At 32.5% G+C, this 22,903-nt stretch overlaps 1 protein-coding gene across 1 annotated transcript in view; it reads right to left on the bottom strand.

Moving 5' to 3' along the window:
• Positions 1 to 22,895, bottom strand: part of bys (Bystin) — a 35,295-nt gene extending 12,400 nt beyond the window's left edge. Inside the window, exons 1-4 of the mRNA XM_075382304.1 lie at positions 22,670 to 22,895; positions 21,480 to 21,683; positions 16,371 to 16,512; positions 3,490 to 3,639 (exon numbers count right to left, since the gene is read on the bottom strand). Of these exons, the coding sequence (XP_075238419.1) occupies positions 3,490 to 3,639; positions 16,371 to 16,512; positions 21,480 to 21,683; positions 22,670 to 22,804 (631 nt within the window). The 5' untranslated portion in view covers positions 22,805 to 22,895. The remainder of the gene's footprint in view (positions 1 to 3,489; positions 3,640 to 16,370; positions 16,513 to 21,479; positions 21,684 to 22,669) is intronic.
• Between the last annotated feature and the right edge of the window lie 8 nt (positions 22,896 to 22,903).

Below are 22,903 nucleotides of genomic sequence, written 5' to 3'. Positions count from 1 at the left end.
CCGTGGCATGAGTGGTAGCGTCTTGGCCTTCCATCTGGAAGTTCTGGGTTCGAATCCCAGTCAGGCATGGCATTTTCACACATTACAAAAAATTTCATTTATCTCATCCTCTGACATAATACCTAACGATGGTCTAGAGGTTAAAAAAAGTCTTGCCAACAGTTATTATTTGCTTAAGAAATGAGTCTCCATCATTGTAACGTTTCAAAAGCTTCTGGGAGATTTTCAAATGATTCTCTTTGAGGGTGCTGGTCAATTGCCATGGAACTCACTGAGCACAGACCTTTTGAAAGTTTAAAGAATCATGGATGATTGAAAATGCTGACCATGTCAACTCTCTCTATATCGCTGCTACATTTGACAAATAATCTCTACTGGCTTCACTCCTTTTGAATTGAGGAAACGTTTCACTGCTCGCATTTCTTCCTTGGTGCAATCAGACAAAGGAGCACTCATTTTAAACAGACTTTTTAACACAATCACAAACAGCTAACAATGAAACAATACTTTCAATGAACAGCTGGTAGAGGTTATGAGTTGTAGCCGAACAATCATTGCTGCCACACATGTGATTAGGAGGGAAATAAAAATTTCCCTTTACTTTTTGACTTACTCTCGTAAATTAAGTGTGTAGCCTTGTACAGTCTCAGGTTGATTATTCCTGAGATGTGTAGTTAACTGAAACTCAACCACCAAAGAACACTGGTATCCACTATCTAGTATTCAAATCTGTATAAAAGTAACTTCCTTTACTAGGATTTTAACCTTAGAACTCTCTACTTTGAAATCAGCTGATTTGCAATTACGAGTTCACCACTAGATCAAAATTAACTAAAACAAAAATTAGTTCAATTCACTTAATAACACTTTTAATTACTTTACTGATCATCTTCATCTTCAGTGATATCAGTCCTGATGTTTTAGACTTAATTGCAGCTGATGTTATTGATACACTAATCTGAGTTAGAAATAAAAATACTTAGGTCAAAGTACTTTTATAAGTACTTTGACCGAGTATTAAAAGTACTCTGTCAAACTACTTGGGATATTTGATTTGAAATGTGTTTGTTTCTTTAGTATAATGGTGTTGTTCTTATTTAATAATGTTCATGTATTTTAAGGATTTTCAATTAGTTTTGTATGATGCGGTTGCTAATTAATGTTGAGTCTACATTATAGTGGAATGTTTTTGTGTTAACTACAATTATGTTTGAAGTTACATTTTATTTGTTCAACAAAGAACTTTGTCCAACAGTAGTTCATGTGTTACTTGGGCAATAAGTTTGTTCATCTATGTATGTATGATAGTTTGTTCTTATTAAAATTATGCTACATACAGCATTTTTAAATTAACAAGAATTTTTTTCCGAACCACAGTTCATTTATTAAGTGTGATGTATTTTTTATCTTTATTTTTATTTATTCATTTTGGGTAAGCTTCAAGAAGCATGTTATTAAAAACATTTTTGAAGTGGCAGTATTTTGTAGAGTTCTTTTATATGGATAGAGGATGCTATGTATGAGTGTAAATGAAGTGTAGTCTTGTACATTCTCAGTTTGACCATTCCTGAGATGTGTGGTTAATTGAAACTCAAACACCAAAGAACACCGGTATCCACGATCTAGTATTCAAATCCGTGTAAAAATAACTGGCTTTACTAGGACTTGAACGCTGTAACTCTCGACTTCCAAATCAGCTGATTTGGGAAGACGCGTTAACCACTAGACCAACCCGGTGGGCTATCCCTTAACTACTGGAAAGACAATTCACCACTCTTAGATAAAATGATTAGCAAGAACTAGATCAAAAAGTTTATGTGGCAGGCAAGTCAATTTAATTTATACGTATTATTTATTTGTAAAGAGATAAAAAACAAACCATTTTTTTTTTGTTGTAAAAAGCAAAGGAATTTATCTAGAAAAACTATGAGTGGAAAAACTATGTTAACGAACATTTGTAACCATAGAGAATGAGAATGTGTATGATTTATGTAGAGAAATTTTTGTCAAATAATGAAAAATGCATTTGTACATTTTATGATGATTTACTGTTACTGTAAATGTTGAACTTAGATAACCTTGCAAAAATCCAACTCTTCTAGCATTCCCTCCAGATAGAAACTTACGGAAAGAATTTCAATTCTTTCGGTAAAAAAACAAATAAAATCAAATAAATAACATTTCCATGATCAAACTGTTTTGATTATATTTTAGAATGAAAGAAAAAAAAGGCACAATCCAAAAAACACAAAATTCAACTAAAGACATCATTAATAAATACAAACACATTATATCAAAGATAGAAAAACATTTCCTAAAACAAATTCACCCTGAAGATCTCTTTCTTCAAGCCGTTTAAAATACACTCAAATACAAATTCTTATAAATATTACTTTATTTTTATTTTATTACAGGAAATAAAAAAAAATAAAAATGCCATCTTAAAAGATAAAGCTGTCTAGGTAATACTGTAGTTTAAAGCTACTATGAAAGATAAAATTTCTTCAATTCATACAATATTAGTTGTGTAATTACAAATGAAATTTTTCAAACAATAATACAGAAGACAAGATTATTTAAAATTTTTGATAATGAATAAATTTCATACTAATGACAACACAAGTTAAAAATCTTTCAATAAATTCATTTAAAAAAAATCAAAATCCAACAAGTTAGTCTATCTTATTACAGATTACCTAAATGTGTTCAACAAAATTCTTGCCCGGCACATAAATAAGATCATCAGAATATAAAAGCTAATTAATAGGTAAAAAAAAAAAAAATGAACAGACAATAAATATAATCATTTGGCATTAGCATCTTTGACTATTTGAAATAACAAATCCATACCCAATGAAGTAGCTGAATACATTTTAGAAACAATAAATATAATCAAAAACCAAAACATTTTAAATTCCAAAATAGAATTACAGAAACCAAATGGAATTGCTATAAATTCCCCTACTTCAAGCATAGCAGCAAAAATTTTAACAAAAAATTTTTTTGATCTCACCATAAAAAAAATCACAATTTCAAAATATATAGACAAACAACAATTACTGATTCATCATCATCAGATGAATGATTGTCTATCATTCACTGATAGACAAGACAACACCATTAATCTACACACCCTCAGAAAAGCTCCATGTTTTTAGAATCAAATTTTCTGTGATTAAGGATGATATAATATAAAACCACCTCTCCTCTATATTTCAGTAGTCACTGATTTAAGTAGAATCTACAAAATATAAAAAAAAACTATTACAAGGGAAGATAAATAAATACATATTATGAAAATGTCATTTAAAAATGTTCACTGGTGTTGTAACTTCAAACAGCATACTACTTCACTGTTTGAAATTATTTTACTGCTGTCAAGTAATAATAAAAAAGCAATTTACAAAAATTCATTAGTTATGGAGGCAATATTTCTACACAAGAAACAAAAAAAAAAGTAATAAAAAACTCAAAACCTATTAATATTACCAGTTATATATAAGAGTTGTTCCCAGTTTTTAAGTTTTGGTATGATCTTGAATGCTTTAGGTACTTTTCCAGAGCGATACTTCATAAGTACATCTCGAACACCTTGATACATCTCTTTTACTTTGGGATCTATATCTTGCATTTGTATACCTATGACCAAATAAATTAGTTTAACTGATAGGTGACTAAAATAGTTAAAACATATATTCAGCCATGCAGGAATACTTACAATAATGCCCTGACATAATTTAAACTACTGATAAAACATTTAAAATAAAATATAATTTAAAAAATACAAAAAGAATTTTTAATTGTAATTAATCTTTTATCCATGAAATACATAAATTTATATGAAGATCACTTTTGTAGTAAGAATCATTTATATATATATAAACAACACAAATTGAAACTTTGAAATGCAACCTGGCTGGAAACTATTTTAACTTTTTAGTGATTTTTTTTTAACCTTTTTTAAACACCCCCGGCCTCTGCCATTAGGCTATGCGCAGGAATGTCAGGGTGTCGTGGCAGTCGACTGCCCCCCTGTCTCGCCATTTTTGGCTTCCCATCGGGGTCCTCCCAGTTTCATCAAGATGCAGTAGCTCCCCCTTCTGGACGACCACTACATCCCTCCACTGAAAGGCTACCCTTCCTGGCCCTACACTAGGTTGCCGACTACACATTGCGCATAGCCGGCAAACCGCCGCGTCCCCCTCTCACACCTGAGGGTCCCGAATGCATCATCGGAGCACCCCGACTACCCGCATTCTTGCATATGCAGGAGCCAAAGTGACCTCTGCATCCGAGCTGCCTTTCCGGCCCTACACGGCGAAACTTTTTAGTGCCTAAGCTTTGCGAATGTGTCTAAAGTTTTTGATCCATTAAACTTTATTAGTAGCATTTCATTAACCATGCCATTCAACAATTCAGGTGATCATGAGGACAATTGGTGATTAGATTTTAAAAAGCAAAGACTTTGCCCTGCTGAAATTCATCAACAGCTAGTTGAAGAATATGTAGAAGGTATGATGAACAAGGAAATGTGTAAAAATAGTGTCAGTTATTTCGATGAAGAAAGAACAAATGTATATTGATGAAACAAGATCTGAATGCCTGTTTGTCATCACTGAAGATATGAAAACTGTTGCCAGTAGACATATCTGAAAAAAACCCCAAAAAACAGTAGATTCACAATTGAAGAGCTTTGTGTGACTTTTCTGGTGCTTTTTAATCTGATATTTAAAAAAATTGTCAGTGAATATTCTCACTAAAGATTTGTGCGAGCCAATTCCCAAGAAATTTGACACTAGAACATAAACAAAGGAGAATGGCTGGTTCTTACATCTTTCTTGATTATTACCAGACAAAAGGGGATCAATTTTTGACTGCACAAATTGGCAAATGAGGAATGGAAGTCTTGTTACACACTTGTAACTAAATGACAGTATCTTAAAAGGCAACACTAGGTTTTCCCAAAAAAGCTAATCTGTGAAGGTTGTAACACAACTTTCAACCATAAAGGCATTCTTCTGTTACTGGCTTGAAGAAAAACCATCAACACAAAAAAGGTGCTGCAAAACCTTAAGATAATTCTTCACATACAAAACTGTTGATTGCTCATTAAGGGGATTGCTCATGTTGAACTGCTCATTAAGGGGGTGTGTCTACCATGATAATGCATGACCTACGTTGCTCAAAACATAGCAGAATGTTCACAAAGTTCTAATTGGACGTATTGGATTGTTTTCCACATGGTATGCATCTGACCATCTGACTTTCATCTTTTTTTTTGAAATTCAGGGAATTTTTTTGGAGAATGTATGCAGAACGATGATGACATTAAAATGATTATCACCTAATAATGGTTCAACAAACAGGTGGCAGTCAACAAGGGATTCAAAGTTCATCTCTTGATTTCAAAAATGCTTGGATATCAACAGGGATTATGTTAGAAAATAGTTTACAAACATGAATTTCAAGTAAAAATAAATTATTAGCAGTTTATGATAAAATGATTCTTACTTAAAAAAACAAGCCTCAGATAAAGTTAGTTGTTTAGTTTGTTATATGTTTATGTGTGGTTATCATGTTTAAAGACTGATTCTTGATCAGATGTAGTGAAAGGTGAAACTAATAAATAACTAAACTCATTTACTACTATCAAAAAAGTTATTTATAAAATTATGTGATTGGTAATAAATAATTCAAGAATTTATTATTATATTCTGGACTTATTAAGTTTGACATTAATAAGATTGTTATACAAATTTTGTAAAAAATATGAATAAAAATAATAATAAATTAAAAATTTTTCAGATAATTTCATCTTGTAATCTGAATTAACAAAACTATTTATTACATCTGATATTCTCTAATTTTTATAATCTACTAACACGACAAACAGTTACCAACAACAGCAACAATGAATTTATAATGTTCATCGATTTAACTTATTGTAAAAAGAGAACTTTATCTTAATCATAGGTAAACAGGTCAACCAATAAGCCAAGTAGGTTGTAACCTAGTTTTAATCCTAAAGGAATAGTATTTCTTGTAAGTCATTGCACGATGCCTAATTTTATTTTCAGAAAGTCAACCTAATGACTTAAGTTCCGCCATTCTTACTATGAGCAAAATACCTTTGGCATTCTTACTCCTTTCCCAAATATACTGGAACCTCACTCATTCTTCTATGATATACACTTTTAAACTGAACATATAGAGAAAATATTCTTTCTTTTTCTATATTTTTCCTTTCATCAACTGATGCCTACATTCTTTTCAAGCAGTGGTTCTCAACCTTTTTAGCTTCATGACCCACAAAAAGTAAAAAAAAATAATATAATGAATATTTCATGATATCCCCAACCACAACTCAATGAAACCTAGTTAAAACTATTTAGATGCATTGATAGCAATGGGCATGAATATGCATGTATAAAGTGTACAAACAGGAGCTACAGGTTCTAACTTGATGTTTACATGCTCCTTGTAATTTGTTCTGCTTGGATAATATTTGATGTGAGAGCCTCATGTTTGAACACGCATATGATACGTTTCAATATCTCCTGCTCTCAGCAGTACGAAAGAGTTAAGGGATTGAAGAACGTCAGTTTAGTTTTGAATGTGAAGTGTGCGTCGGGTGCCTTAAGTTTTTAAAAGCACCTAGTGAATCATTAGTAGTAGTTTCATTGAAAATAATAATTTTTGGTTTTGGTTTCCAGTATGTTGTTAAAAAGGTGTAGCTGTTTCTTTTTTCAATTTGATTCTTATGAAAAATGGATAAATCTGTGAAAAAACAAAGTGAGCCATCTACATCCAGTGAACTGACTGGTAAAAAAACAATTTTACAATAACGGTTATTTAAATTATGGTTTTACTTCATTGGATGAAAAGCCATAGTGCAATGTTTGCTTTAAAGTCCTCTCTGATGAAAGCATGAAGCCATCAAAATTAATTTAACGCTTGTAAAGTAAACATCTGGATCATAAAAGTAAATCCTTGGAATTTTTCAAAAGAAAATTACATACTTTGAGAAATCAACAAGCTTCAATTTGTAAATCAAGCCATACTGATAAAAGTACAATATAAATATCTCAAAGCATTAATAGTAGCTCAGATGTCTAAACCCCATACAATCGCAGAAAACCTCATATTGCCTGCTGCAATTGATATGGTCAGCATTTTAATAGGCGTGGAAGAAGCAAAATAAATTAAAAAAATTCCACTTTTTAATAACACAATATCAAGGTGAATCAATGACATTGCTGACGATGTTCGTGATCAAATAGTTCAGCAAGTGAATTCACGTGAATTTTTTAGTATTCAATTTGATGAATCAACAGATGTGGAAAAAATTTCTCAGTTCTTATGTTTTATGTGTTATGAATGTAATAAGGGCAGATTAATTGAAGAGGGGGCAGACAGTACACTATATTGGTGAAAAGGAGGATGAGATCCAGGGTCCCTGCTATGGAGGACGCTCAAAGTACGGGGCATAATCAATGGCCTTTTTCTGAAAGAATAAGAGGTAATGACTGATGATGGGGATGATGGAGAGATTCCATCCCCTTTTACATAAGAGGAGTTATTGGATGCAACATTACACATGCTCCTGAGGAAGGCGCTGGGCCCAGTCCTGATGCTGAATTTGGTGATAAGGTGGTGTCTGGGCCGCTCCGGATGTATTTCTTGAGGTATATATACTAGCCTCACAGAGGGGGTATTCCCCCACAGGTGGAGATGCCAGTGGCTGGTGATAAACTGGGGAGGGACCTAGCATTACCCTCTTCAAATTGGCCACTGCTATGATACACACCCTAGTGAGTGTTGGAGCATATGCTCCAACGCAGAATATCCGTGGTGGTGGAGAGGGTGGGCGGACTCTCTGCCAGCTAATACGGCTTCCAGAAGGGGAGGTCGGTCATTGATGTGGTGGGCACTGTGTGCCAACTTGCAGAGAGAGCTGCGAGGAGGAGCTGAAGGGGATGTGTGTGCTCGTCACCCTTGATGTGAGAAATGCATTCAACTGCATTTCTCATGTCACTATAATGAGATCGCTAGTGGAGTGTGGAATTCTGCTGTACCTCTGACAGATGATCAAGTCATATCTAACTGGGCGTAGGCTTGCTTGCTGCCTGAGTTGAACAACAATTGAGTGTAATCTATACAGAGGAGTACCACAGGGGTTGGTCTTTGAACCAGCTCTCTGGGTGTTGTCTTATAATGGGGTCTTCCGTATCTCCCTTTCGCCGGGGGGTGACCCTGGTGGGTTACATGGATGACCTCGTTTTGGCGGTGGAGGTTGACACAGTTTGCAAGGCTATTAAGTTATGTGATGCTTATCAAGCCATCAAAAAGTAGATGGCAGGGGTAGGTCTCACGCTTGCCCCTGATAATACAGAGATGTTGGCAATTTTTTTTGCCAAGAGATGCCCAAAGCAGAGACTCACCTTGGAGGCAAGACGAATCAAAGCTAGACCTGAGATTAAATACCTTGGGGTCCGAGTCGACACGAGGCACAAGTTTGGAACACAGGCCATTCAGGTGGCTGCCAAAGAGGAGATCATGATGAGGTTGGTTACCCACCCAACTGTGGTGGCCCAACCCAGTTGTAGAGAAGACTGTGGGCAGGAGTTGCATACACCAGGATGTACGAGGCTGAATTGTGGGGGAGTGTCACTAAGTACATGAAATATTTAGGACAACTTGAGACTTCACACAGGAGATGATGTTCATGGATAATCTGTGCTTATTGTACAGTTTCTAAGGAGGTGGCTAAAGTCTTGGCTGGCCTATAGACCTGTGACTGAGTAAAGAAAGAGACTCTGGGCATTGAGACCTTTATCTCCTGCTGATAAAAGGAAAATTTCTGCTGATATAAAGAGGAGTTGTTAGGAATCTGGCAAAGCAGATGGGACAAGGGGATGAAAGGGCGGTGGACGCACTGCATTATCGGAGATATTAGAAGCTGGTATCGAAGGACTCAAGGCTTGCTGGGTTACTCTTTTACGCAGTTCCTGGTGGGCCATGGAGGCTATAGGCTTACTTGTACAGATTTTGTTTGGACCACTTGGACCTTTGTCCCATGTGTGCTGAGGAGGAGACCCCTCTACATGTTTATTTTAGTTGTACATGATTTGAGAATGAATGCCAAGAGATGCTGGAAGCCTTGGGTGTGGAGGTCATGTTTAATCTGGAAGACACTCAGAATTATGATGAAAGGACCCCTTGAATGGAAGGCTATAGAGAACTATGTTAAAAAAGTGAATGACAGATTACATCAGCCAATGTATGTACAATGTACATGTACAGTACAATGCATGTATTTAAAAAGAACAATTGTACTTAAAAGGAAAAAAATATTTACTGTACATAAATTATTTTCACTATCCTTAAGTCATTTAACATTAAAAAAAACTAGTAATGGTGGACTGTTTGGATTTGTTCAGTAAAAGTCTTTGTTCTTCCTTGTATGGTGCAACTGTATTTTCTAGTTCCTATTGAAACCTCAAATTACGCACCATCACTTTTCTTCGACAATAATAAATTCTCTCAATTCCACCACCATTTTTACAAATTTGTTAAAGTAACTATTTATTTTTTATTGAAACTTTCTCTTCTTCAGTTTCATCACTGTCTTGTACGATTTCATTTTCTATCATAACCAGAAGTTCTGAGTCACTTTATTCTTCATTTACATCCTGTGCCAGTATGTCTAAAAATCCTGGTAACTGTCTGTCAATGCTGACTATTTTGTTACAAGTATCCTCTACATCTATATTTATTTCGTCTCTATCCTCTATGGCTTTGTTATGTCCTCTCTTTGGCCAGGCCTTCACCAGTTCGGGCCAAAACTTCTTCCAGCACGTGTTTAATGTTTTCTAAGATTAATTTTTTTAATTCATCTAAAGATTTTTTACATTTGCAATGCAATCACCAATTGTGTATTTTTTCCAGCATTAGCTCAAAGTTAAAGATTTATCCTCTCCATGTCATCAAAAACGTTTTTAAATGTTTGACAAATGTAGTACGCCTTGAAAGTTGCATTTACACACTCGTCAAGGGGTTGCAAAAGTGGTGTAGTGCTGGGCAAAAGTAACTCAACTTTGATATTTTCATCAGCTTCTTTCAGTAGCACCTCTGGGTGAACTGTATAGTTATCTAGAACAGTAAAATTTTCTACTGGATGCTAAGTTCGTTTTAACTTCTGGTTTAAAACAGCTATTAAACCAATCCATACAAATATCAGCAGTCACCCAAGAACATTTATTGGCTCGTCAGAAAACTGGAAGGTTGTTTTTATTTGTACTTTTTAATGTACAAGGATTCAAGGATTTATAAATTAACAGCTCTTACTGGCATTAAAACTGAAACTGGATGAACTATTGGTAGAAATTTCAGATTCATTATCTGTTTCACTGGACACCCTGCGATAAAGCTGCATAGCCTTTACTCTAATTAAAGCTTAACTTAATGGCATATGCTTTTGAATTTGGTCTTCAATCCATGTCACTAACAACATTTTGACTTTCTCCAATATTGGATTTTGCGTGTACAAAACGACCTTGGCACAAACTGGTACTCTGCCGCAATATTTTGTCTTTATTAAGCCATATTGTACGCCCAGACGATTCATTAATTTAAACTAACTAGCAACAGATGCCACAGTATCTTTATTATTTAGACAATTTAGAATTTTATTTTTTTCTAATAGCGATAAAACTTTTTTTTGTTTCTTAGGCACTAACACAGCACTCAATTTTGATCACAGTATGTAAGGAACAATACGTACAAAAAAAAAAGTCTTACAAACGCAGCTAGAAATATACTAAAACTCAATAACAGTAATGAAATGTATTTAAAGTAGTGTTTTTGTATACAGGCTCACATAAACTGCAAATGAATCTAATTTTGTAATTGAAATATGTAGTGCACTACAGTATTTCAGTCTGTTTTACAAAATATGATAATTACTGTGTATAAATGAAACCTATTGTGTATTCGGAAATAATTTTCCTAACTTATTCAACGGAATATAACTGAAATTGTGTAAAAAAATTATGCATAAATTGAGGGTGCACTGTATTTACACGAGACAATCCAAAGAATACAATCCTCCTCTATGAATCATGAGACCTTGCCGTTGGTGAGGGGGCTTGAGTGCTCAGGGATATAGAGTAGCTGGACCGAAGGTGCAACCATATCGGAGAGGTATCTGTTGAGAGCCAGACTAAGGAATGATTCCTGAAAGAGAGCAGCAGCTCTTTCAGTAGTTGTTAGGGGCGTGAGTCAGAATGACTTAAACGGTCATATCAACATCACTCAGTCCTCTGAGTACTGCGCAGCTGAAAGCAATTGAAAACTACAGCTCCTTTTTTTCCAAGAAAATGTGGCTCTCTGCATTTTCATATAGCAATGATGGAGGCGCCTTCCTTGGTAAAATATTCTGGAGGTAAACTAGTCCCCCGTTCGGATCTCCGAGTGGGGAGATCCCCCACTACTAAGGAAGGGGTCACCAGAAAATTAAAAAATAACATTCTACGAGTCGGATCGTGGAATGTTAGAAGTTTAAAAAAGGTTGGTAGGCTAGAAAGAAGGGAAAGAAAGGGCTAGAAGGGAAATGGATAGGATAAATGTGGATGTAGTAGGAATTAGCGAGGTTCGGTGGGAAGAGGAAGGCGACTTTTGGTCAGGTGATTTCAGATTAATTAACTCAGCTTCAAATAATGGGCAGGCAGGAGTAGGTTTCATAATGAACAAGAAGATAGGGAAGAGAGTAGAGTATTTCAAAACGCATAGTGATAGAATCATTGTAATAAGGATAAAATCAAAACCTAAACCGACAACGATTGTTAACGTCGTCTATATGCCTACAAGCGCCCATGATGATGATGAGGTAACGTGTGTATACGAAGAGATTGATGAAGCAATTAAACACGTAAAAGGAGATGAAAATTTAATAATAGTTGGAGATTGGAATGCAAGCGGTTAGAAAAGGCAAGGAAGGAAATATAGTGGGTGAATACGGGCTGGGCAAAAGGAATGAAAGAGGGGACCGACTTATAGAGTTTTGCACGAAGTATAATTTAGTAATTGCCAACACCCAATTTAAAAATCATAATAGAAGAATATACACTTGGAAAAAGCCAGGCGATACTGCAAGGTATCAGATAGATTATATCATGGTTAAGCAAAGATTTAGAAATCAACTCGTTGACTGCAAAACTTACCCTGGAGCAGACATTGATAGTGACCATAATTTGGTGATAATGAAATGTAGATTGGGGTTTAAAAACCTGAAGAAAAGGTGCGAGATGAATCGGTGGAATTTAGAGAAGCTTGAGGAAGAGGAGGTAAAGACGATTTTTGAGGAGGACATCACAAGAGGTCTGAGTAAAAAAGATAAGGTAGAAAATGTAGAAGAAGAATGGGAGAATGTTAAATAGAAAATTCTTAAATCAGCAGAAAAAAACTTAGGCGGAATAAAGAGAACTAGTAGAAAACCTTGGGTTTCAGACGATATATTGCAGCTGATGGATGAACGTAGAAAATATAAGAATGCTAGTGATGAAGAAAGTAAAAGGAACTATCGGCAATTAAGAAATGCTATAAACAGGAAGTGCAAACTGGCAAAAGAAGAGTGGATTAAAGAAAAGTGTTCAGAAGTGGAAGGAGAAATGAACATTGGTAAAATAGATGGAGCATACAGGAAAGTTAAGGAAAATTTTGGGGTACATAAATTAAAATCTAATAATGTGTTAAACAAAAATGATACACCAATATATAATACGAAAGGTAAAGTGGATAGATGGGTGGAATATATTGAAGTTATACGGAGGAAATGAATTAGAAAATGGTGTTATAGAGGAAGAAGAGGAAGTTGAGGAGGATGAAATGGGAGAAACAATACTGAGATCTGAATTTAAGAGAGCATTAAAAGATTTAAATGGCAGAAAGGCTCCTGGAATAGACGGAATACCTGTAGAATACCTGCGGAGTGGAATACCGTATACCTGCGTAGTGGAATACTGTGGAATACCTGCGCAGTGCAGGTGAGGAAGCGATTGATAGATTATACAAACTGGTGTGTAATATTTATGAAAAAGGGGAATTTCCGTCAGACTTCAAAAAAAGTGTTATAGTAATGATACCAAAGAAAGCAGGGGCAGATAAATGTGAAGAATACAGAAGAATTAGTTTAACTAGTCATGCATCAAAAATCTTAACTAGAATTCTATACAGATAACGCAGACTGGAATAAAATGTTCAGCATTTTAAAAAAGTTAGGGTTCAAATACAGAGATAGAAGAACAATTGCTAACATGCACAGGAACCAAACAGCAACAGTAATAATTGAAGAACATAAGAAAGAAGCCGTAATAAGAAAGGGAGTCCGACAAGGATGTTCCCTATCTCCGTTACGTTTTAATTTTTACATGGATCTAGCAGTTAATGATGTTAAAGAACAATATAGATTCGGAGTAACAGTAAAAGGTTAAAAGATAAAGATGCTACAATTTGCTGATGATATAGTAATTCTAACTGAAAATAAAAAGGATTTAGAAGAAACAATGAACGGCATAGATGTAGTCCTACGCAAGAACTATCGCATGAAAATAAACAAGAAGAAAACAAAGGTAATGAAATGTAGTAGAAATAACAAAGATGGACCACTGAATGTGAAAATAGGAGGAGAAAAGATTATGGAGGTAGGAGAATTTTGTTATTTGGGAAGTAGAATTACTAAAGATGGACGAAGCAGGAGCGATATAAAATGCTGAATAGCACAAACTGAAATGAAACGTCTAGCACTAGATAGGGAGTCTTGGAGAGCTGCATCAAACCAGTCAAATGACTGAAGACAAAAAAAAAAAATCCAAAGAAAACGACCACAGATATGAGCAAAAAATTCTTGAAATTTGCCCCAAGATAATGGCCCTGCTAACCTTTCACTATTAATGTGTGATTATTTAGCCAAAAATAATACCATACTGATATGCAGCTTCCGTATTCTCCAACATGGTATCCTGTAAATTTTTCTTGTCGCCACTGATTAAGAGATCATTAAAAGGACAATAATTTGTGAGGATATATGAAATAAAGAAAAAAAATCACTAAGCAAACTTAAATACAAAAAATTTTTTTCGTAAATAATCAGAGATTTTAAAGAAATGCTGTTGTCATAAATATGTTGCATTTCTGGAAGACTGAGTTTGAAGGGAACAATATCAATATAGAAAAGTCAGTAATTTCTTTTTGATCAAAATTAAATTATTTTCTGATTACACCTTGTAGTTTACTCTTTCACTCTTTTGCTGTCAAAGCACTATTGTTTCAGGCCACACTTGATTCCATCCAGTATTGTATAATTTAAAAAATATATTCAAGCTACTCATTAGAAGCTTTAAATTAACTTTAATCCAACATTCTCACTGTTTACAAAGCTTGAGCTTGAATATTGGTCATGAAATTGATAACATTTTGTTTGGGCCTTATTAATTACTCCTGAATAGAACGGTTAATGTCAACACTAATGGAAATTGCTTGTTTACTTTGTTCTGTATTTTTGTTTAATATTCACTGCTTATTGCATCTTCACTTTTTATTATGTTGTTTATATCTATATTATGAGCTAAAGGGATATTTAAAAGCATTAAGTGTAATCCTTTAATAATATTTTTTTCACTTGAAGTTAACTATTTTAAAGCATTTTATTGAAACAAAAAAAAAAACAAAGGTAACAATATGAAATAAATAAAACCTAAATTAAAATATTATTTTTAAGAAATACGAAAACAGTTTAAACTTGTACCTTGTGAATTATTAAAAAAAATTAACTTATATGAAAAATAAGGAATGAAAAGTTTAAATAATTGTGAAGATAAATACAGTGTAGCACTCTATTATATACAATATTCAGAACATAAATACAGGTGAATATAAATCTAGGTGGTATCCTAACCATAGAATATAAGAAAAAAATTAAGATAGATGTATATTATTATATATTAAGAAAAATATATATATTAATGATAATATTAGAGTTCTGTTCAAGCTCTCTAGACGAGATGAATGTGCATCTACCATCATTAAATGAAGTGAAATTAGTTACAAAATTTCTGAAAAATAATAAATTTGTCGATTTAGACAGTTACTTCCATAGTAGTAATTAAATTCTTAGTAGAATCTCTTTCATTTGATAAATTTTCTTTAATACATATTTGTTAGTAAAATAAATGATTAAAAATCAAATTAACTAATACAAAGTCTCAAATTGGTCACAAAACAGTTAAAATTCTGTCATCTATTTCTAAAAATGTTTGAAAGGGTTATGTTTTAACCGAAATCAATATCATCTAAGTAAATGAACAATCCAGGAGAATACGGAAATCTAATTTAGAAAAGCAAAGACACTATGACAGCATTTTCCTCTTTTCTAGAAGTTACAGTAAAAGGGTTACAAAATAGAAAAATAATACACATTATTGTGTTACTAAATACTTAGTAATTTTTATATCATGAGAAACAAATTAAGAGAGCTGGAGTTTCACTTAAGAGATCTGAAACAGTTACGTTAACAGAAAATGGTGTGTAAAGGTTAAAAATTTGTCATTAAAGATAAAATAAACAAACTATTAAAATTTCTTAAATTTGTATCCTGAAGTATTTTTAGTAAGTATTTGTATCCTGAATCACTTTTGTGCATTCTATAAATTTTAATCATAGGTTCCATTAAATTCTCAATTTACACAAATGAATTTGGAAGTAATCTAATATATTTAGTAGTATCATCAAATACTCAAATGATAAATCAATCTATGAGACATCTGTGAAGTGTAGAGTAAATAGAGCCACATAGGGTGGTTTTTGAATCATTAGATTTGTAAAGAGTTTCTTTCATGGTTGTATATATAGCAAACTACTGTGCACAAAAAATCATTAGCCTTAGAAAAGAAAAAAAAGATAAAATATGGAATAAGAGAATATTCTGACCTTATTAATAGTACTTTCTTAAAAACTAGTTCTAGAATTTACAATTAGAACTAAGTTTGTTCCAACTAATATAGAACTAGAATATTGTCTTTATTACGTAGTAAGAAAATATTGATTCATTGAGAATGGTTATTAGATTAAAAAAAAAGATAATTATAGAGGACATATGCAAAGACAAAGAAAAAATAAGTCAAAGAAAAAAAAAAATAGAAATGCTTAAAAGTATGCTAAAATTAAAAGAGATATTCAAGAAAAAAAAGCAATGAATTAATAGGAAAATTAAAAAAAAACAATATTACTAACATCAATATTAAATAACAATTTTAAGAGCTCATTTTTTACACTACAAACCTCATATAGCAATTTTTTATGTTTAATTAACTTACTTTCATTGTCAGAAAACTGTGATTTTAATTCAGTTTGTTTTTCAGTAAGTTTTTCCATTATTATATCGGCTAGGGTCAACTGACGCGCTGGATTTTTATTCATAAACAATTCCATAGCACGCTCATCTTCTTCAGTAACATCCTAAGCAAAAAAAAACCAAGTTAAATAAATATGTGAACAAAAAGAATATTTAAAATATAAGAAATACTACAGACATATTCAGATGGTAATTTACAAACATGTATTCCTGAAACAAACATTTTACATCACAATATCAAACAATGAATTCTCTAAAAATCAAACAGAACTGGCTTTGTAAAACCAATATCTAAGCTTGCTTCAGATATCTAATTCCCAACAGTTCATCAAATGTTAGATTTCATAAGCAACATCAATTTTGACACAACACTTTAAAGGAAATTAATAAAAAAATTAGTAACTTAAGCTAAACTTAGATAATAAAAAATCTCTAACCAAATTAAAAATGTGTATAACAACCTTACTAACTGATAGAAAAATAGATTGTGTGATGACATGGGATTTCTTATACTTTTCTAAGTTTTCCCTGTTTTCAAGCAATAATTTTGATAATAATGCAGTAGATAGACTTCAAAATTTTTTAATAAAGATTTAAGGTGTAGATTAAAGAAATGTTTACAAAATATTACAAAACAGAAACAAAATTATAAAGAAGGGCCTGAAAAATATTTTCATACAACTGATTGTTTACTTTGTACAGTACTCAATTACAAAAATATTTAATCCCAGTTGAAGGTACAAGCTTTTATTGTAATATCTAGACTAGGAAACAGTCTACGATGGAAAGTAAGAGTTAAAACTGATATACTGTTATACTGTTATACTGATATACTGTATACTGTATACTGTTATACTGATTTAGTATAACAGAGATTTATGCACATCCCTAACTGCAGATTTCGGTAAAAATTGTGCTATGATTAGAAAGTAAAACAACGCGTAAAACTTACTCGTGTTTTAGTAATCAATCAGTTTTGCTTAGTGATTTGAAAGAATTGCGCATAACAAATGGTTTTATTAGCTGCATATTGGTTTATTCAAATAGATACTATGGTATTAATGTAGTATTGCTGTTAATGTGTATTAATGTACTGCTGCAGTTAGTTATTTGATAGTGCCACTGAAATGCTATATTGAAATAAGAAAATAAATAGAATTATAAATATAATCTTGTTTTCCCTGTTTTAGCCTCAGGGAATCACTGTTAGGTATTAATTCAGAGGATGATATGTATGAGTGTAAGTGAAGTGTAGTCTTGTACAGTCTCAGGTTGACCATTCCTGAGATGTGTGTTGAAACCCAACCACGAAAGAACATCGGTATCCATGATCTAGTATTCAAATCTGTATAAAAGAAACCTGCCTTTACTAGGATTTGAACACTAGAACTGTTGACTTCAAAATCAGCTGATTTGCAAAGATGCATTCACCCACCACTAGACCAATCTGGTGGGATATAAATATAATCTAATCAAACTTAACCTATGCTTGCTAACCTTGACTAGTGAGTGAAGGTTAGCAAGCGAAGTGAATATAAGTTGAGTTTGGTTAGATTACATTTATAGTTTTATTTATTTATTTTATTTCAATATAGTGTTTCAGTGGTGCCATTAAAGAACTAATTAACTGCAGTGGTAGAACGCCTTCTACATTAATATTGATACTACTAGATAAAATTAATTCCATTTTTAGATATTGCACGACTGTCATTTACATCTTCTGAGTAAAGTTATTCTTATATTTTTAGTGGCATTAACTACTGTGATCATTAGCCACTAATGCCAAAATAATATAAAAATATTACATCTACTAATCTAATCTGAATGACAGATGGCATTTTACACTAACTATACATACTTCAATTTCTAGATACTACTTCTGAAACATTTTAAGTATCATAGAACCATCAGTTTATAAGAAATACAGTCTAGAGACTTACTCAGGGCTGGATTAATTTTTGTTACTCTGCATGAATATATAAGTGCACAATCATATTTCATGTTAAGTGTAATTATACACTTTTGGGAAGCATATATATGCCTTACTATTTTCTGTTTAAAAAACCTATGTATTTAGATAAATTTTAAACTTGGAATTCTTCTGCCATTTTTTTTTTTTTTTTAGTAATTCGCTCTCCATATTTATTATAAAGAATGATTTTCCAATTAAATATATTTTTACTGTATACTTACACGTGGCTTTCCACTATTACATAGTCTAGAAACTCCTTCACAATTAAATAAAAATACTCAATTGAACATTTTATTTAAAATATGTTTAATTTAGATCTACAAATAAAAATAAAATAGATTTATGATGAAATTAAAAAAAAAATTCTAATTGAATTCTACATACGAGGTGTGATCAAAAAATATGGTGAATAATTTTTTATTAAAAAAGTAATAAGGTTACATAGAATTCGATTTAATCTCCTTCAAAGTACTGTCCTTGGCTAGCAATGCACTTATCCCAACGCTGACTCCATGACTGGAGGCATTTCTGGAAGGCGTCTTTCAGAAGGGCTTTCAGCTGCTCGGTCGTGGCCCTCTCAATGTTAGCAATGGTGTCAAAACGTTTTCCTTTAAGCACAGTTTTAATTTTTGGGAAGAGCCAAAAGCCGCATGGTGCTAAATCCGATGAGTATGGTGGATGTGGACAGACAGGAACACTTTTTTCGGCCAAAAACTCGCGAATGAGAAACGAAGTGTGACACGGCGCGTTGTCGTGGTGAAGAAGGATGCCATTGGTGCTTTTTTCTGGTCGCTTTCTTTGTACGTCGTTTCGCTTTGAACGGAACCAAAAGATGTTAAGGTCTTCCGATAGCTCTCAAATGGTCATTCGCCTGTTTGAATGAACCATTGTTTCCACTTTTTGCACATTTTCAACTGTTTTTGAGATTACTGGATGTCCCGCACACTGCTCGTCTTCAACAGGCTCATTTCAGTTTTTAAATCGGTTATACCACTTGTACACAGTCTTCAAAGTTACCACATTATCGCCGTACACCAATTCTAACATTTCATGAGCTTCTTTGGCACTCTTTTGCAACTTAAAATAAAATTTAATGTTAATGCGTTGTTCAAAATCCATGTTGCGCGACAGAAACGATAAACACAACCTCACTCTAGTGGCTTTGGCACTGACTGGCAAGCTCGAACGTGTTACAACTTGTTCCTGCCTGTCTCAGTTGATCACGCTATTGGACAAATTACAGCATATGGATGTAGCGTCGGCAGTTGCCACTATAAAAATTCATTCACCGTATTTTTTGATCACACCTCGTATATACAAATCACATAGCATTTTTATATTAAACAAACATAAAACATATTACATAACTAATACTATTTAAAAAATTTATTTTTCAATACTGTACTTCAGAAATGAAATAACTGGAAATTTAAATGGTGTAAAATTTTCTATATTTGGAGTATATGGAAAAGAAGGTATTCTTGAAGAACCAATGGGAACATGTTATTATTAAAATCGCAGAATACAAGAAGACAGTAGTTTTGCAAGTTAAGATGAATCATCAGAAAATAATAACAGTGCAGGAGGTCACTTAAATGGACTAGAAAACATAACAAAGAAATAAAATCTAAAATTATTTAATTATGTATTTACAAGGTAGAGTTTAATAACGTTAATGTAGTAATTAATCAATTAGCATATGCCTAATATAATTAATTCATATATTATGTTAAATAAATAATATATTTACAATAATAAACAAATGAATAACATATCATAAAATGGTGCTATTTTAGTACGCAGCCTACCATACCATTGTGAGAGGTGCAACACTAAAAATTACTAATAATTAAGGAAATGAGATAATGTACAACAGTAACAATAATATATAACAAAATGAGATAATTTAGATGAACAAAGCAAAAAATTACCACATTTAATTGTTATTCATTTCAGTCAGTTATAGTTGGTGGATTAGCATCCCAACTAATTTATTTTTTAATATGGGAACAGATAAAAAAATGAAACCTTAAGAAATTTAAAAGCTTATTATTCCTCCCAAGTACTGTATATATAATTTTTACATTTAATGTTAATTAGGTAAGTGATGTTGATTAGTGAGCGTTAGGTTATGTTTATATCATACAACATTTCGTACATAGTACTGTTAGCTTCTTCTTTTCTTCTGTTTAGCTTCCAAAACCACTGTAAGGTGGTTTGTTAATTATTAAGGATACTTATATCTAGTGTTCAGCCAAAACTTGTGGCATTAACATCAAAATTTCTTTTTTTGTGTTTTTATTCAGTTCCAAAGTGAATCAAGGTGTCAAGTTAACTGATAGTTTTCTCTACCTGTTTTTTTCCAAGCCTTTCAGAGGATGATATGTATAAATGTAAATGAAGTGTAGTCTTGTACAGTCTCAGGTATACCGTTTCTGAGATGTGTGGTTAATTGAAACCCAACCACCAAAGAACACCAGTATCCACAATCTAGTATTCAAATCCAAATAACAGTAACTGTCTTTATTAGGATTTGAACCTAAGAACTCTCAACTTTGAAATCAGCTGATTTGCGATGAACAGTATCATCAGCTGGATCAACATAAGCTAATGCTCGCTTCGCTCACTAACCTTGTCTAATTTACATTAAATATACACATTATATATGCACAATAGGTTTACTACCTATTGTAGTAGACTACATAGTACAGTGTAACTTGATGGTAGACCACGTACTAAAGTGGCACCCATAAAACAAACAGAAAAAAATTTTATCTATGAAGACTTTTAATGATAAGGAATGCGTAAATTTATTTATTTATTTTTTTCTTAATTTTATTTTGTGAATAAACTAGATGAATTGATAATAATAGCAAGAGAAAGGGAGGAAGGGCAGTAGTAAGATGGTGTCAGCAATAAACACCAACTAGCCACAGATAATGTTCCAAACCCAGAAAAAAATTAAAAATAGACTATTGCCTCATCAGTACAATACAACATAAATCATAACTATTGCAGAATAATCATTGGTATTAAATGTTTCTATAAGTTATATAATTGCAAAAAAAAAAAATATATATATATATATGTAAAACTTACAGGTGCTCCTCCATCATAGAAATCATCAGTTTCTGGTGCATTATCATCAGATAGTGCGTCATCATCCTCATCATCTCTATTACCAAGTTTTGTAATTTTTTTAACTGACAAAGACAATTCAGTAACACCTTCTTCATCTTCTAATTCTTGTTGCTGTTTTCTTGCCTGATGAAGGATACGTTCACTAAGCCGAGAATCTACAAACTTTCAAATACAAAAAAGAAAATTACAAGAAAAATAAATAAAACATAATTACAAACAAAAATAACAAATAAAATTTATGTCACTCACTTATATAATAATTTTATGATTTTTGGAAGTCCTTAACTTTCCTCTCTTTTATTTAAGTCCAAATTTTCATAGAATTTTATTCCATTTTCATTATTTTATGGTTTTTTAGAAATCTACAATGTCATGTGAGTGGGTTTCATTTGACCTGCATCTTAAAAATAATCTGAGGGCTAGAAATCTACAATGTCATGCGAGTGGGTTTTATTTGACCTGCATCCTAAAAATAATCTGAGGGCTAGAATGGGCTCTATTGTGGTCATGGTCTTTCTCTAAAAAATAAATTTCTTGTATAAATGCCGTGTATTATACCAATTCAGTTCGGATTAATCCAAATTATTCGCCCTCCGAGTTCAGAGACCCAATTCGGGTTTCCCATAAAAAATTGGGGGAACGTCTTTCGGAAAATTTCGATTGAAACATCAAGTGTTAATTTTTTAAAAATACACCCGCCGATGTTACACTCCATCGCCCACCCACTTTACTACTGTGGGATTCAATTTTTTAATACTTGTCACTCTTAGGGTGCGTATTATTATGAAACATATTGTAATATTCATATTTATGAAGACTTCCAAATGAGACTGAGAAAAAATGTGACAGAAAAATAAGGGAATAAATAAATAATGTAGACAGGAAAAAAGAAATTTATATATATAACATTTATATGACTCTTATATTTGCTAGAATAGTCATACAAAACCGTAAGTACTTCATCATATTCATCTATATGATGAATTATTATTTCTATAGAATAAGTGTACTTTTTCAAACATTAGTTAAAACATAGGTTTAATAAATACTTTTCATAATAAATACACCAATAACTGTAAATTTCATAATCAATAAAACACAAAATAATGTTGCATTTTATTGACCTAACCTATAAGGAAATATATTACCTCTTCATCATCGTCTACTCGAACTCTTTGTTTTTCTCGGCCTGTTGGTTTTGCAAAATCAAATTCTTCTATTTGTTGATGCAGTGGTTTAAGTCGTTCTTTTTTTGCCATTTTAAGTTTTTTCAATTTGCCCATTTTATAATACCACACACGTGCTACGTACCGATTAACTACAATATTATTTATTGTGAAATAGACACATTTACCGAAGCCGGTCAGCTGATTCTCGTTTTA

This window comes from Lycorma delicatula, chromosome 1 (assembly GCF_047948215.1).
Source record: "Lycorma delicatula isolate Av1 chromosome 1, ASM4794821v1, whole genome shotgun sequence".
NCBI lineage: Eukaryota > Metazoa > Arthropoda > Insecta > Hemiptera > Fulgoridae > Lycorma > Lycorma delicatula.
Note: the sequence above shows the minus strand (reverse complement) of the source record. Positions and strands in the feature narration are given on the sequence as shown.